The sequence below is a fragment of the Bos mutus genome, chromosome 5 (assembly GCF_027580195.1).
Source record: "Bos mutus isolate GX-2022 chromosome 5, NWIPB_WYAK_1.1, whole genome shotgun sequence".
Classification (NCBI taxonomy): domain Eukaryota; kingdom Metazoa; phylum Chordata; class Mammalia; order Artiodactyla; family Bovidae; genus Bos; species Bos mutus.
In genome coordinates this window covers 71,268,888-71,286,189 of record NC_091621.1, presented here as the reverse complement: position 1 = coordinate 71,286,189, position 17,302 = coordinate 71,268,888, and the positions used below count along the sequence as shown (strand labels likewise).

The 17,302-nt window shown below is 40.6% G+C and overlaps 1 protein-coding gene across 1 annotated transcript in view; it reads left to right on the top strand.

Moving 5' to 3' along the window:
* LGR5 (leucine rich repeat containing G protein-coupled receptor 5) overlaps positions 1 to 17,302 on the top strand; it is a 128,286-nt gene that overhangs the window by 60,201 nt on the left and 50,783 nt on the right. The window contains exon 3 of the mRNA XM_005896791.2: positions 11,231 to 11,302. Within this exon, the coding sequence (XP_005896853.1) occupies positions 11,231 to 11,302 (72 nt within the window). The remainder of the gene's footprint in view (positions 1 to 11,230; positions 11,303 to 17,302) is intronic.

The following is a 17,302-nucleotide window of genomic DNA, read 5'->3' as shown; positions in this document are numbered from 1 at the left end:
TAATAATATAATGAAAGTGTTATCACTCAGTTGTATCCGATTCTTTGTGACTCCATGGACTGTCACCCACCAGGCTCCACTGTCGATGGGATTTTCAGGCAAGAATACTGGAGTGGATTGCTATTTCCTTCTCCAGGATCTTTCCAACCCAGGGATCAAACCCAGGTTTCCTGCATTGCAGGTAGATTCTTTACCATCTGAGCTATCAGGGAAGCCCCAATAATATAATAAATAAATAATATATGAATAAAATTCCTACCACAAAAGTCAAATTATTTTAAAAAATCACTATTGATAGCCAAGTTACCACCCTTGCCCTTAGCTCTAACCACCTAATTATTATCTCCCTGATATAATCCTTCTAACTATGTTATAAACTGTGTAGACAGTCATGATTTATCTCTCCTCTACCACTGGTGCCATATTTTAAAATCCTCTAAGAATCAATAAAACCCCAGAGGTATCACCAACATATTTTTAAAGTATTGTAACTCTGGAGAAAGTGACTACGTGGAGCAAACATTTAAGAGGAGTTAAAGTCATCACGACTAGTGGTCTCCTTCTCTTCCTCCTGATATTCTGGAATACTTACTACCTGTATCACAGGCTCATGTGTTGGTACATTCAAGTCTTGTTTATTAATCATGATTTATGTTTTATGAATCTGCAAGGTTCACTAGACATTCAAGGCCAAACGCCCTGATATTGCAACATGATAGCACAAGGAAGAGAGAGAGCCTTTTTCTTAAAAAAAAAAAATCTGTGTGTGGCCAGCCTATGCTGTGTTGAGAGGAGAAGACAGCACTGAGAGGCAGTAGCAAGCCCCGAACTCCTGCCCTGACTTTGCCCCTTACTAACTGACAACCCACCTGACCTCCTGGGCCTCAGGAGAGGACAGTGAGAGCAGCCTTTGCCTGTATTTTGAGATTCTGAGGACCAAATGAAATGATGGTGAAGGAACTTTGGTAAACTATAAATTACATATTGAGTTATGTTCCTGAAATGAAAACACTTTTAAGAAAATTCTCCCTTCCTTCTTTCCTATTTCATGAGCTTGTTTTTGCATTAATCCCAGGGATTCAGGATTTGTGAAGGAAACGCTTTCTAACTATGAGGTTTAATGGATGTAGGCAATCAAAACAGATAGTTTTTTGCCAAATTTGAACATCCTGAGCAATACTTGCATTTCTTTCCAATGTCTCTCTCCCACTTCTGTTTCTTCAGTTCTTCTAAAGACTTAATGTTAATGTTTGCTCTTTGGACAAATCATAGATCCTGCATTTGGTCCATCAGAGTGTGGTTCAGATTTTAGAAACTAACAGATTGTGCCTAATGCTGACAGGTACACGTTCCTTTAAACTTAGATCGGTAGCTTGATTAAAGCAAAAGGAAAAATGAATTGTTACCATTTTAAACAGTCTAAGTTAAAGGCCTTTGTTTCCAAGTGCTATTTAAAATCTTCCCAGATTTGAATGCTATTGGAATCAAATACTCAATTTAGGAAAGAAACCTGAGATACTCTAGGGATGTTTGTTTTTAAGTTACTATTGTTCCCTGGAACTGTTTGCTCATATTATGGTTGGCCTTGAAGAATCTCCATATAAATAGGAGATATCCATTATTTCAGATGAAATTAGTAATGAGAAATACCACCAAACTTCCTGAAAGCACAATCTATGCTTGTTATTTCTGCTTGTTATCATCACATTGCTGAAAATAGTGAGAGCTGTCCTGCCTTCCTGCCTGCCTTTTGAGATACTTGTCTGAGGATCAAATGAATGGTTGATGAGAGAAATTGGGTAAACTCTCTAATTCACCTATTGAATTGTGTTAGTAAAGTGAAAACACCGCCTTGCCCATAAATAATCTTCCTGACCTTATCAGAGTGTTCCATCTGTCCTCTTCATAGAAATTGATTACAAATGCTGCCTTTTTACCTTTATCTTTAACAATTATATTAAAAAATTTTAAGATTTAAAATATAACTAATGAAAGAAAAAGCAAGTGCTGCTTCTTTGAATCTCTTTTTTTGTCTAGCATTATTTTATTCTCTTCCAAGTGTCTATTCATGTAGATGGGTACAGACATTTAGATATCTGTCCATGTGTAAATATATATGTGTGTGTGTGTATGTAGACCATTGTTATGGCAATTAGGACACTGTTCCCTCCCCATATTAAGGAAGTTTTCACGTATAATGTCTTCAAATATATTTTTTTCAGGCTCTTTCTCTTTCTGTTCTTCTGGGACCCCTATAATTTGAAGATTCAGTTCAGTTCAGTCGCTCAGTCGTGTCCGACTCTTTGCGACCCCATGAATTGCAGCACGCCAGGCCTCCCTGTCCATCACCAACTCCCAGAGTTCACTCAGAATCACGTCCGTCGAGTCAGTAATGCCACCAGCCATCTCATCCTCTGTCATCCCCTTCTCCTCCTGCCCCCAATCCCTCCCAGCATCAGAGTCTTTTCCAATGAGTTAACTCTTCGAATGAGGTGGCCAAAGTACTGGAGTTTCAGCTTTAGCATCGTTCCTTCCAAAGAAATCCCAGGGCTTAGTGCATCTAATGTCCCAGAGGCCTCTGAGACTGTCCTCAATTCTTTTCATTCTTTTGTTTTTATTCTACTTCTTGGCAGTTATTTCCACCATTCTATCTTCCAGCTCACTCATTTGATCTTCTGCCTCAGTTATTCTGCTATTATTGATTCCTTCTAGTGTATTTTATGGAGAAGGAAATGGCAACCCACTCCAGTGTTCTTGCCCAGAGAATCCCAGGGACGGGGGAGCCTGGTGGGCTGCCGTCTCTGGGGTCGCACAGAGTCGGACACGACTGAAGTGACTCAGCAGCAGCAGCAGCAGCAGCCCTCCTGGCTCTCCCAGTAATTAACAAGTGAATCATGTCTCCCAGGATGGAAACCATGAAAGTCTCTAGGTGATCTTATCAATCGAAAACTGTGAGGACTATTTCAGAGTTTCTCACCTTGCATAGACCTTAGAAACACCCGAGCATTTTTAAAACTACTGATTACCAGGGCATAGTCCCACAGACTGATGGGTCTCAGTGGAGACACTGACATCAGTTTTTTAAAGCTGTCTTGGGAGCTAAGACCCACTGGGATATGCTGAAGCTTTACAGCAGAGGAAGAGTCCGGCACTCATCACTGACTGGATGTAGGGACTGAAACGAGGTTTCAAGCTGAGAAATAATTCTGAGCAAGGTTATAACATTAGGTGCTAGGAGACTGGTGGGGCACTGTCAATGGAACGGGGAATTCAAGGGAAAAAACTGATATTTTGGAGGTGAGAGGTTGCCTGGTCTGGGTATGTAAGTGCAAGGTACTAGCAGAGCATCCACATGGAAATGTCACTAACGAAGCTGGAGTGTGAGTCTGGAGCATGCTGAGTCTGTTCCAAAGATGAGTGGAGAGTTGTTTATAAAGAAGTGACCATGGAAGGTGCTGGGCAGATGAGGAGCTTGAGAGAGAGGGCAGAGGCTTTGTTTCCCAGTGCGGGTTTCCTCCCATATTAAAATAACACGGGCTGCTTCTTAAAATGCAGATTTCCGAGTCATTTTCCTCCAGAAACTCTGATTCGCTAAACCTGAGTTCGGTCCTCGGGATCTGAATATCTGGTGACTCCTAAGGCAACAGCAGACTTTGAGTGCCACCGTTGTCATTGTTGTCCAGTCACTAACTGGTGTCCAGCTCTGCAGTCCCATGTAATGCAGCAGGAGAAAAGACAAGTGCAAGGACACAAACTTGAAGAGCTTCTATGTTCGGAGGATGAGCATTAAAAGAGCGGCTAACACAGAGAAAGACAAATATAATATTGCATCATTTATATGTGTAATCTTAAAAAAAGTGATACAAATGGACTTAAATGCAAAACAGAAATAGACTCACAGACATAGAAGGCAAACTGATGGTCACCATAAGGGAAGAAGGGGAGAAAGGGATAAAAATTAGGAGTCTGGGATTATAACAGATGCATACTACCATATATAAAAATAGATAAACAACAAGCTCTTACTGTATAGCACAGGGAACTATATTCCATATTTTGTAATAATCTAGAAGGGAAAAAACTGAAAAGACTACCTATATACACATATGCATGCATGCTAAGTTGCTTCAGTCGTGTCTGACTCTTTGTGACGCTATGGACCATAGCCTGCCAGGTTCCTCTGACCATAGGCAAGAATACTAGAGTGGGTTGCCATGTCCTTCTCCAGGGTATCTTCTAGACCCAGGGACCGAACCCAGGTCTCTTATACCTCCTGCATTGGCAGGCAGGTTCTTTACCCCTAGTGCCATCTGGGAAGCCTAAATATATATATATGAATTCCAGAAAAATATCTATTTCTGCTTTATTGACTATGCCAAAGCCTTTGACTGTGTGGATCACAATAAACTGGAAAATTCTGAAAGGGATGGGAATACCAGACCACCTGACCTGCCTCTTGAGAAACCTGTATGCAGGTCAGGAAGCAACAGTTAGAACTGGACATGGAACAACAGACTGGTTCCAAATAGGAAAAGGAGTACGTCAAGGCTGTATATTGTCACCCTGCTTATTTAACTTATACACAGAGTATATTATGAGAAATGCTGGGCTGGAAGAAGCACAGCTGGAATCAAGATTGCTGGGAGAAATATCAATAACCTCAGATATGCAGATGACACCACCCTTATGACAGAAAGTGAAGAGGAACTAAAAAGCCTCCTGATGAAAGTGAAAGAGGAGAGTAAAAAAGTTGGCTTAAAGCTCAACATTCAGAAAATGAAGATCATGGCATCTGGTCCCATTACTTCATAGGAAACAGATGAGAAACAGTGGAAACTGTCAGACTTTATTTTGGGGGGCTCCAAAATCACTGCAGATGGTGATTGCAGCCATGAAATTAAAAGACACTTACTCCTTGGAAGGAAAGTTATGACCAACCTAGAGAGCATATTAAAAAGCAGAGATATTACTTTGCCAACAAAGGTCCATCTAGTCAAGGCTATGGTTTTTGCAATGGTCATGTATGGATGTGAGATTTGGACTGTGAAGAAAGCTGAGCACTGAAGAATTGATGGTTTTGAACTGTGGTGTTGGAAAAGACTCTTGAGAGTCCCTTGGACTGCAAGGAGATCCATCCAGTCCATCCTAAAGGAGATCAGTCCTGGGTGTTGATTGGAAGGACTCATGCTGAAGCTGAAACTCCAGTACTTTGGCCACCTCATGCAAAGGGTTGACTCACTGGAAAAGACCCTGATGCTGGGAGGGATTGGGGGCAGGAGGAGAAGGGGACGACAGAGGATGAGATGGCTGGATGGCATCACCGATTCAATGCACATGAGTTTGGGTGAACTCCGGGAGTTGGTGATGGACAGGGGCCTGGCGTGCGGCAATTCATGGGGTCACAAAGAGTTGGACACGACTAAGCCACTGAACTGAACTGATATATATATGTATATAGGAGAAGGAAATGGCAACCCACTCCAATATTCTTGCCTGGAGAATCCCATCAACAGAGGAGCCTGGCAGGCTATAGTCCATGGGGTTGCAAGAGTTGGACATGACTTATTGACTAAACCACCACAAATATATATATATATATATATATATATATATACACACACACACACACACACACACACACATGTATAACTGAATCACTTTGCTGGACTCCTGAAATTAACACAACACTGTAAATCAACTATATTTCAATTTAAAAGAGGAGTTTGCAAGAAGAGAGGGAAACAACCAGTCATAGTCGTGAGAGCAGAAAGAGTGCAGACTGGGGACCAGAGGGCAACGGGAGAGCTTTGAATGAGAAACAGTGAACATCAGTTTTCTATGGCCAGCGCCTCAAGTGATGCACCCGTTCGTGTCCTTGTGCTTCTCTTGTTTTAGACTGGTTGCTCCTGGTCAACCCAAGCTCCAGACCAACCTACTTTTAACCAAAGTCATGTTTAAAACCTCAAATGTCAGAGCCAGTGCAATGGTTGAGCCAAGTTGTGTGAAGTTTTCTATGTAAGAATGAGCAAATAACCTCTCATAGCCTCAGTTGCCTTGTAAAAGGGGAATAATCTTATCACCTGTTTAATGTGATTTTTAATAATTAGCATGATGTATATTAACACACTTTACATTGTGCCTAGAACTCATAAATAGTTTTACAAAAGGTCTGAACTATTTGTGTGCCCTAAAGGACTGTATGTGGCATATGAAAGTGCTCAAATACACTGCTGAGTCCAAATCTGATGCATGATGAAGAAGGAACATTCTTTAGCTATTTCTGATCTGGTAATGTAATGGCTAGCCAGCCATCTTGCAATAGTTATGTCAGACCTGAAGCAACTCCAGCACTGTAGCCAACTGTCTTTGGAAACAAGATCAAATGATCAATCCATCAGTAAATTATTGATTCAGCTCCCTGCTCTGGACAGGCGATAAGATTCTTGACCTTAAGAGTCAAGTCAGGTAGACTACATAAATGAATCTTTATAGACAGTGTTGTACAGAATATAACCTACAGGAAAGTTGGCTGCGGTAATTAAGGAATACTTCACAGAGTTGAAAATTGAACTTCAGCGGACGGAGGAACCTGGCAGGCTACAGTCCTTGGGGTCACAAAGAGTCGGAGCACACACACACATACTCTGGTTGGGGGCTTGCCAGATGGTGCTGGTGGTAAAGTATCTGCCTGCCAATGCAGGAGACCCAAAAGATGCAGTTTCAGTCCTTGGATTGGGAGGATGCCCAGGAGAAGGAAATGGCAATCCACTCCAGTATTTTTGCCTTGGGAATTCCATGGACAGAGGAGCCTGGTGGGCTACAGTCCATGGGGTTGCAAAGAGTTGGACACAACTAAACACACACCATGCTCTGGCTGAAGAAACTATAGGGCCGTATAACTACAAATGGATATCCCTGTTGACCTGAAGAGTTGATGTATCAGGCCAGTGGCCTCAGCCCTTAAAACTTGAAATCTGATTTTTTTAGTCTCATGTAATAATGAAAACTGGAGCTTCCCAGGTGGTGCAGTGGTACAGAATCTGCCTGCCATGCACAAGACACAGGAGACACAGGATCGATCCCTGGGTCTGGAAGATCCCCTGCAGGAAAAAATGGAAACCCACTCCAGCATTCTTACCTGGAAAATCCCAAGCGCAGAGGAGCCTGGTGGGCTACAGTCCATAGGGTCACAAAGAGTCAGACACAGCTGAGCACACACACAATAATGAAAACAAAATGGACAGTTCATAAATACGTAGTTAATGAAGGGATGATTTGTGCCTGGATTTGACCAATTAGATATGCTTAATGTATTGGGGGAGAGGTTTTTTAAGTGGCAATTTCTTGAGGCATATTATGATACTTTTTTCTCCAATGGGAAGAAAAACAGTTGATAGATTGCCATAATCCTCGTTTTCAAGTTTTCTGAGTAGGCTTCAGCAAATGTTACCGCAGATGAATGCCAGAGGGTTAAATTCTAAGTATCTGGGCCTTTCGAACTAGCACAGGCATCTTATAAAAGAAAACTTACCGTGGTGGACTTAGTTACAGTGATGCTGCATTTCTGCCAGCAGAGGCAAGATTATGAGATTACATTGGACTGGGTTGCATCCTATTTGTATCTAACTCTTCAGTGACCCAGACTCTTGGCTCCTATATCCAGAAACCCAAAGTCATTAACTTTGTTTTAGGATACTTTTTTTCAAGTGGGAATATTTTGACACCTCAGAAATTTTATGTGTAAGTGAAAGATGAACTATAATTATTCAGGTGAATTATAACTCAGAAGAGTGAAAAGAAATTCAGAAATAAGAACAGAGCCACTGAAACTATATTGGAAATCACAAAGAAGGAAAAAGTAGCAGAAAACTGGAAATACGCAGATCTTAAGAATGGGGAAGTGGGGAGGGGAGTGGGCGGGGAACTATTGCCATCAAGCCTGATGTTAGCCCTCACCAAATTTCTGAAACAAATTAATTCAGCATGTATAGAATGTATGCCTTCTAGATCTCATGTACTTTGTAAAAGTTGGAAAATGAAGCAGTAATTCCTAAAAGCCAAAATGAAATTGCTAAGTAGTCTGAAATGTCTTCTTTCAAATCATAAGGATCGTCATATTCACTTACCTCTGAAAATACTACCCAGCCGAGGGCCTGATGTTGGACCATGTTCCCTGCACAGTCGCTGTCCTGAGAGTCCCAATCAGAGGGTGGGCTCAGGCACCCCTCCCCTCTCGGTGCTCCCCCCAGTTTGTACACACACCTCTTTTCTCCAGACCAGCGTCCAGAGGGAAGAAATCACAGCCCACGTCTGACTGCACTGCTCTCGTCCCACCATTTTACAAAATGAAGCTACCAGAAACAAACTTAGATTCCTTCAGAGACTCAAATGACTGTTTGGGTCAAAGAAACATACATTCTCAAAACTAGTTTAGTTGGTTGTTACAGCGCCCAAACATCTGCTTCAAAACATCTGCTTTAAATAAACATTTGAAGAGGAATGTATCTACTGTAATGTATTGATTTTTTTCCCCTTTTTATGGCAGTTAAGTCAGTAAAACTAACAGGGATAGGATAATGTGAATCTTTATGGAAAAGTATCTTTAAGGACAAAAACATTTTTGTATCATATAAAATGATATAAAGGTTTTTCCCTGTTAAATTGTATCCTATTATAGAAACAGAGATGAAAGAGACATTTCTATGAAATAATTTTAGAAACAGAGGGAAAAATTAAACCTTCCAACCAAATGGTATGCGGGTCTCGATGACTGGAACATAGTTGCCCAAAAATATGTCAGTTCAAATCTTCACAGGAAAGATTGGGTGCAGTTCTCACTATTTGTGTATTCATTTATATAAAAAAGATCTCCTATAGTTTTTATGTATTTCATTTTTAAATTGCTAAAACCATCCCACATGGTAAAGAAATGAGAGGAAGAATTCAATGATTTCTTAAGTTGTGGTTTTTGACAATGAGATATGTCTCCTACCAGCATAGCAAATAGCTAATAGCCTATCATAAATTCATTTGTTTTAAGACAGACTCCCCTGATAACAGAGGTCAATGGTTCCACAGATTAGTTCAGAATACGGTCTGAGGTTCTGAAAGTCCCTGCCCAGAAAAGAAAAACAATTCATGTGAAGTGAGCTATATTTCAGGAAATGTAACAGAAGGGCATTTATCCTAACAATAATTTAAACTAATGAAATAAATAAATAGAACAATTTTATTTTCTCCTTTTCATTTCCAAAGTCAAATGACTCAGAAACCATCAAGCTAAGAACTTGATCACAGAGCAGCAGTAAGAGTTGATAAGCCCCCAGTTTCAGGCTCTGTTCTAGACCTTAAAAAATGTACTATTCAAGTCATGACCGTGGACAGGATAGTTAAGGACATTTTGGCTGAAATCACAATTCCTGGCTAATTTTAGTCTGATCAGTTAAGCCACCTGTGAGCATCAACCAATCTGAGTCAGTTAATTCAATAAGCACTCTTTAATAGCACATGCATGCATGCTAAATAGCTTCAGTCATATCCAGCTCTTTACAATACTATGGACTGTAGCTTGCCAGGCTCCTCAGTCCACGGGATTCTCCAGGCAAGAATACTGGAGTGGGTTGCCTTGTGGGATTCCCTTCCTCCTAGGGATCTTCCTGACCCAGGAATCAAACCCTAGTCTCAAGTCTCTTGCATTGACTGGCGGGTTCTTTACCACAAGCACCACCTGGGGAGGCTGTCTTACACAAATCATGTCCTTCAGTATTACGTATAGAACTTTGGATAACTAATCAAATGCATGTGCGTTGTATAGAATATAAACATGAAATGTTGGCCTCCTACATTTCACCTTGATACTAACGGTTTGTCAGGTGAGATTTTTCCTAATTTTCTCCACCATATCCACCCACCCCCACCTCCACACCACCCCCACATGGCTGCATCACACCAGCCGCTCCTGTGTGAACTGCTTTAGTCGCCTCCTGTGTTTCTACCTTTGTCCCCAAAGTCTATTCCCCCTTCGAGAGGGTCCCATCAGAAGGACCCTTTTAAAACACAAAGCTGATCACGTCTGTCCCCTGCTCAGAGTCCCTACTGTGGCTTCCAGAGCCCTGCATGGCGGGGCCCTGGACTGCACTCCAGCCTCGCCTGCTGTCTCCCTTCCCTTGGTCATTGTGCTCCAGTCACTCCAGCCTTCTGGCAGGTTCCAGACCACGCCAGGCACACTCCCTCCTCGGTGTTCTGTACACCTGTTCCCTTCACATAGGTCCCTGCATGGCTCAGCCCTCCGCTGAAAGGCCCTCTCAGCAGAGAGGTCTGCCCAGCCATTGACTGTCTGACCTGTAATGATGGCCCATCTCCCTGACAAGCACTGCCCGTGGTTCCCTCTCTACTCCCTTGTCTAGCTTTTGTATTAAAAAATTTTAAGGTGAATTTTTTTTCAATTTTTATTTTATTTGGGGGTATAGTTGATCTACAACATTGTGTAAGTTTCAGGTTACAGCACAGTGGTTCAGTTATGCATATACATATATCTATTCTTCTTCAGATTCTTTTCCCATATAGGTTATTACAGAACAGTGATAGAGTCCCCTGTGGCATACAGTAGATTCTTGTGGATTGTTTGTTTTATATGTAGTAGTACTAATTTATCCCTCCCCCTACCTTTACCTTTCGGTAACCGTGTTTGTTTCCTATGTCTGTGAGTCTGTTTCTGGTTTGAATAGTATGGAAGTTCCTTAAAAAACTGAAAATAGAGCTACCATATGATCCTGCAATTCCACTTCTGGGCGTATACCCCAAGAAAACCATAATTCAAAAAGATACCTGCATCCCTACGTTCACAGCAGCAGTATTTACAACAGCCAAGACACAGAAGCAACCTGACTGTCCACTGACAGACGAATGGATAGAGAGGTTTCTACATCGCTCATACATAGTATAGCTTATACATCGTATAGCAGTATACACAGTATAGTAGAGCATATACATAGTATAAGCTATTAGGTGATTTACTGTAAAATAGGTAATTTATTGTATTTCTTCTTTTGCCTGCTTTTTGATGAGAGACTTACAGAAATTTTTTGCAAAACCTGACAAAACAAGGTTCTCTAGATTGCTTTTGGCATTTATGGTCTAAACATAATTGTATTGCATTTTTAACAGCTAAATGAATTCCATAAGAAGAGAACTATACTTACTCTCTATCCTCTCTGCTTGAAACCCACAGACGTCTTGCTGGAAACGCTCTGACGTACATTCCCAAGGGAGCATTTGCTGGCCTTTACAGTCTTAAAGTTCTGTAAGTAAACCAAGTATTCTTTGTTATAGTTCTGACTTTAGTGTCAAGTGGATGCTAATTAATTTGTAAAGACCGAGTTCCTCTAATAAACCATTTAGAGCCATGGGATAATTTATCTAAATTCTAGTCTGTCTTCATTGATATCGTAGAACCATGTATCTGGCTGGGTTCATGTGTGAAAAAAACCTCATCTCTCCTTTTCTTACCTTAATATCAAAAATGTATTTGCCCCTAAATAGCCAGCTTATCAACTCCAACTTGTGAAAGAGTATTTCCCTTTCTTTTTTGTGCTATGAAGTTGGGGAGAGTTTCTTGAGTCATTCTGATTCAAGTGAATAAGTTACTATTATGCTTGCAATCCCAAAGAAAGGCAATGCCAAAGAATGCTCAAACTACCACACAGTTGCACTCATCTCACATGCTAGTAAAGTAATGCTCAAAATTCTCCAAGCCAGGCTTCAGCAATACATGAACCATGAACTTCCAGATGTTCAAGCTTGTTTTAGAAAAGGCAGAGGAACCAGAGATCAAATTGCCAACATCTGCTGGATCATGGAAAAAGCAAGAGAGTTCCAGAAAAACATCTATTTCTGCTTTATTGATTATGCCAAAGCCTTTGACTGTGTGGACCACAATAAACTGTGGACAATTCTTCAAGAGATGGGAATACCAGACCACCTGACCTGCCTCTTGAGAAACCTGTATGCAGGTCAGGAAGCAACAGTTAGAACTGGACATGGAACAACAGACAGGTTCCAAATAGGAAAAGGAGTACGTCAAGGCTGTATATTGTCACCCTACTTATTTAACTTATATGCAGAGTACATCATGAGAAACGCTGGGCTGGAAGAAGCACAAGCTGGAATCAAGATTTCTGGGAGAAATATCAATAACCTCAGATATGCAGATGACACCAGCCTTATGGCAGAAAGTGAAGAGGAACTAAAAAGCCTCTTAATGAAAGTGAAAGAGAGTGAAAAAGTTGGATTAAAGCTCAACATAAGATCATGGCATCTGGTCCCATCACTTCACGGCAAATAGATGGGGAGACTGTGGAAACAGTGTCAGACGTTATTTTGGGGGGCTCCAAAATCACTGCAGATGGTGACTGCAGCCATGAAATTAAAAGACGCTTACTCCTTGGAAGGAAAGTTATGACCAACCTAGAGAGCATATTCAAAAGCAGAGACATTACTTTGCCAACAAAGGTTCGTCTAGTCAAGGCTATGGTTTTTGCAGTGGTCATGTATGGATGTGAGATTTGGACTGTGAAGAAAGCTGAGCACCGAAGAAATGATGCTTTTGAACTGTGGTGTTGGAGAAGACTCTTGAGAGTCCCTTGGACTGCAAGATCCAACCAGTCCATTCTGAAGATCAGTCCTGGGTGTTCTTTGGAAGGACTGATGCTAAAGCTGAAACTCCAATACTTTGACTACCTCATGCGAAGAGTTGACTCATTGAAAAAGACTCTGATGCTGGGAGGGATTGGGGGCAGGAGGAGAAGGGGACGACAGAGGATGAGATGGCTGGATGGCATAACTGACTCGATGGACGTGAGTCTGGGTGAACTCCGGGAGTTGGTGATGGACAGGGAGGCCTGGCGTGCTGCGATTCATGGGGTCGCAAAGAGTCGGACACGACTGAGCGACTGAACTGAACTGAACTGATGCTGACATAATGAGATTACAGCCTCAAACCGGTTGCAGAATTTGTTTCCTTATAATCACTGAATAAAGATCAGCTAAAAAATCAAGTTTATGTTCCACTTGTGAATAGATGTAGAAAAATCTAGTGTGTAGTAGTAAGGTATAGTAAATGCATAGTAAAAATGAGTAGCTTTTTAATTGAAAAATGTTAATTCATTGAGACTTGTAAGAAATGGGCTTTCTTACTGCCTAATGTCCAACTTCCTAATTTTCTATGAGAAAAATCTTTATTATTGGTACCTTCTTCTTCTAGTAACCATTGTTTAATTTTTCAGTTTATTCTGTGTAGGAAAAAAGGGAACGTTTTAGAGGAAATAGATAACACAAGTTGAAAGCTCTACCAAGAAAGTTTTATTTCAGAGAAAATAACCTGATTTTATTTCCTTTCTTTTAGATAAATGTTATGAATGCTAAAGAAGCATTTGATATATTTCTGCTTAATGGAAACTGCATTTCACTGACCTGAGGGATACACAGGCTATTTTAAAAAGCAATTTTGTTTACATTTAATATCTTGTTAAAAGTTAAATTTAAAAGTAGAACTGTTATTTAGTCTTGATCTACTTAGGTGATTGGGTTTGGTCTTCCTACCCTTGAATTATTTTTACTATTGTGTAGGAAGATTTTTAAGTTGTCATACAGCCAATCCTAATGTTAATTCATCGTAAGGTAAAATTTAGGGCTGTAGCACTGATTCTAATGGGCCTATATTTCCATGAATCCACCAAAATATTTGGAACCATTCAAAATGCATTAGATACATCAAGTTTAGATAAAACAAAGATGTTTTTCCTATATTGAGCTAGGTACCACTAAGTATTTTGATGACTTGTTAAATTATATTGGAATCAATTATTTTAATCACTTAACAGAATACATATTGGATACACTGAACTAGAGAGTGTGTGTGTGTGTATACATGCTCACACACATATCACTCAAAGTGTCATTGAACAAATTATTGCTGGAAATACAAAGATCAGTAAGTATGGCCATGCCCTCAAAGAGCTTACAATCTCGTGGTAGATTGTGGGATGGAGATAGTGTGACCAAGACAGACAAACAGATCTCTCTGGTTCTATGGAACTGCGAGGAAAGGACTCTATCTAGTTTGATGGTTCAGATGCTACTTCCTCGAAGAGATGTTTCTCCAAAGAGATGACCTGGGACCCAGACCTTGAAGCACAGCTAGGGACTAGCCAACCGCATTAGGTGGCCGATGGAGGGGGTAATATGCACAGAGACACAGAGGCAGGAGGAACCGAGGACAGCCAGCCCTAAGCAAGTGGTGCTTGAGCATCCAGGACAAAGTGGGAAGGAAATGAAGAAGAGAAAGGGTCCTGGTCACAGGGATCCTGTATGTCATGTCAGAAAAGCCTGGACAGTTTTATGTTCTGAGCAAGATGAGAAGTCAAAAAAGAGATGTAAGCAAAGGACTGACACTTCAGACTTTGCACTACAGCTGGGTCACTGTCAATGTGATGGTGATTCAAAAGGAGCAAGACCCGTACCAGGAATTGTATTCGCTCTTCCCTTTATTTTACTCACTTAAAGACAACAAGCAAATTCAGTTGTTAAGTATTTGGAAAGGATTGGATTAGCCAAAAAATTCATTTGGATTTTCCCATACGATGTAATGAAGAAACCCAAACAAACATTTTGGCCAACCCAATATTCAGTGTTAGAGCAATGGTTCTCAACCATGGTCATCACACCTGCCACAGAATGTTTTGGAAATTTGGGGAGGCATCTTCAGTTTTCCGGATGACTCGCTTGTAGTTAGTTGTCCTACGATGTGCCGCTCAGCCCAGCATAAAGAATCCCTCTGCATTCCTTTTGATTTCTGACCGTCCCTCCACACCAGACATCAGTCAGTAACACTTCCATGGGCTTCCTGGTGGCTCAGTGGTAAAGAATCTGCCTGCCGGCAGAGGAGACACGGGTTCAGTCCCTGGTCTGGGAGGATCCCACGTGTGCAGAGCAGCTAAGCCTGTGTGCCAGAACTACTGAGTCTGTGCCCTACTGAGCCCACATGCTGTGACTGGAGAGCAGCCCCCACTCCACAACTAGAGAAAGGCCCTCGAGGCAGAAATAAATTAAACAAACAATAGCAACAGAAAAAACTGTCATATGTAATAATACTGAGAGGTTTTACCAAAAGTTCCGCATAAGTGTAGTAATCTGTACTTGAAAAATTAAATGAAATAAATATAGTCTCTCAAAAATCATTGAATAATTAACACATCATAATATTTATGTATAATAAATGTATAATAATGTATAATAATTTGTACATCCTGTGATTTCTACCCACATATGTGTTTGAAAATTATATTAGTGCAATAGAATTACCTCAGAAATCACAAAACAAATTAAAGATATATAACCGTGAAGTTGTAAAACATCTTCTTAAAAACATCATTAAATTTGCAGAGAAATGTGAAACACAGGGTTCTCATTGAATTTCATTAACAAAGTTTGCTTTATAAGTATTTCACATTATGGCCTTTTAAAATGTTGGGAGCACAAGCATACAAAATGTATGCTTGATGACTATATAATGGTTTACTTCAGGGTGGCCTGTTGCATATTTAATCTTACTCTCCCACTATCCAGGAGGGTCTACCACCCAGCTTCGATGAAGGCAGTATCACGACTGTTTCTTTTTTCCTATTTGGCCTCAATTTCCTGTTGTCTGTGGTGGGATTTGGCCTCTAGGGCCTCTTGAAGTACTGAAAAGCAGATGCTCACTTCAGATGTGATGGAACTTTGAGATAGGGTGGGTGTTCTCTGTGGTATTTCAGTCCTATCTTGTAAAAGAGAGAGGATTATTTTGATATCACTCTTGTCAATAAGAAGCATTCATTTGTGAGAATCTCCATGCTCATTTGTGAGAGTGTAATATGTCTTGGCATGTTATCTTTATTTTAATAAAAGTTATTTCCTTCTTTCCCATAAAATATAAAGCAAGCATATTCTGTTGTGTCTTAACTGTAAATTTTAGTCTAGTATCCATTTAGACCTCTACTCTCATTTCCCTGTTTTTGGACAGAATAACTTCTGATCATGTATTTTTCTCATATCCAGCCATCTTCATTAAAAACAGAGGCAAGCATCTGACTCTTTCATAGAAAGACCTTCGAAGATAGTCACATCTGAGCATCACATATATAATGATACATATATTCCCTTATTATAAATTACTTTTATTTCTCCTTTATAATGCAGTTAAAGCAGTATATTATGTTGAGTCTTTTCCTTTAAAATGATGTGTGTAGATAGCTCTATTTTTATGAACTTTATCTTAACATAACAGATGAAGCATTACAAAATACTTGGTTTTAAAGGGAAAATTGGGTCCAATAAGGTTGCAAACCACAGTGCTAGAGGTAAAATGCTGAGCAAGGCAGGCCTGGTGCTACCATTAAGGAAACTGACTCAAATGTTTTATAAAGTCCAAAAGTCATTGGAAGAAAGAAATAATTGATTATACTGTAGCATGGTGAGGAAGGTAATATACAAGTAATATTCATCTCAGGCCCTGACCAATATAAGGAAGGTAAAAAGAAGGGCAGCTGGTAAAAGGAGGAGAAAGATAGTAGTAATTCAGTCCTAGAAGATGGGAAATGAAGACCCCAACAATCCTTCTTGGTGAGAGCTGTTTTATATCAGAAATCTTGTTATCGTGAGCCTTGGAAGATCATTAAAATTTGAGATGACTATTTGGGCTCCAAAATCACTGCAGATGGTGACTGCAGCCATGAAATTAAAAGATGATTACTCCTTGGAAGGAAAGTTATGACCAACCTAGACAGCATATTCAAAAGCAGAGACATTACTTTGCCAAAAAAGGTCCATCTAGTCAAGGCTATGGTTTTTCCTGTGGTCATGTATGGATGTGAGAGTTGGACTGTGAAGAAGGCTGAGTGCCGAAGAATTGATGCTTTTGAACCGTGGTGTTGGAGAAGACTCTTGAGAGTCCCTTGGACTGCAAGGAGATCCAACCAGTCCATTCTGAAGGAGATCAGCCCTGGGATTTCTTTGGAAGGAATGATGCTAAAACTGAAACTCCAATACTTTGGCCACCTCATGCGAAGAGTTGACTCATTAGAAAAGACTCTGTTGCTGGGAGGGATTGGGGGCAGGAGGAGAAGGGGACGACAGAGGATAAGATGGCTGGATGGCATCACTGACTCGATGGACATGAGTCTGAGTGAACTCCGGGTGTTGGTGATGGACAGGGAGGCCTGGCGTGCTGTGATTCATGGGGTCGCAAAGAGTTGGACACAACTGA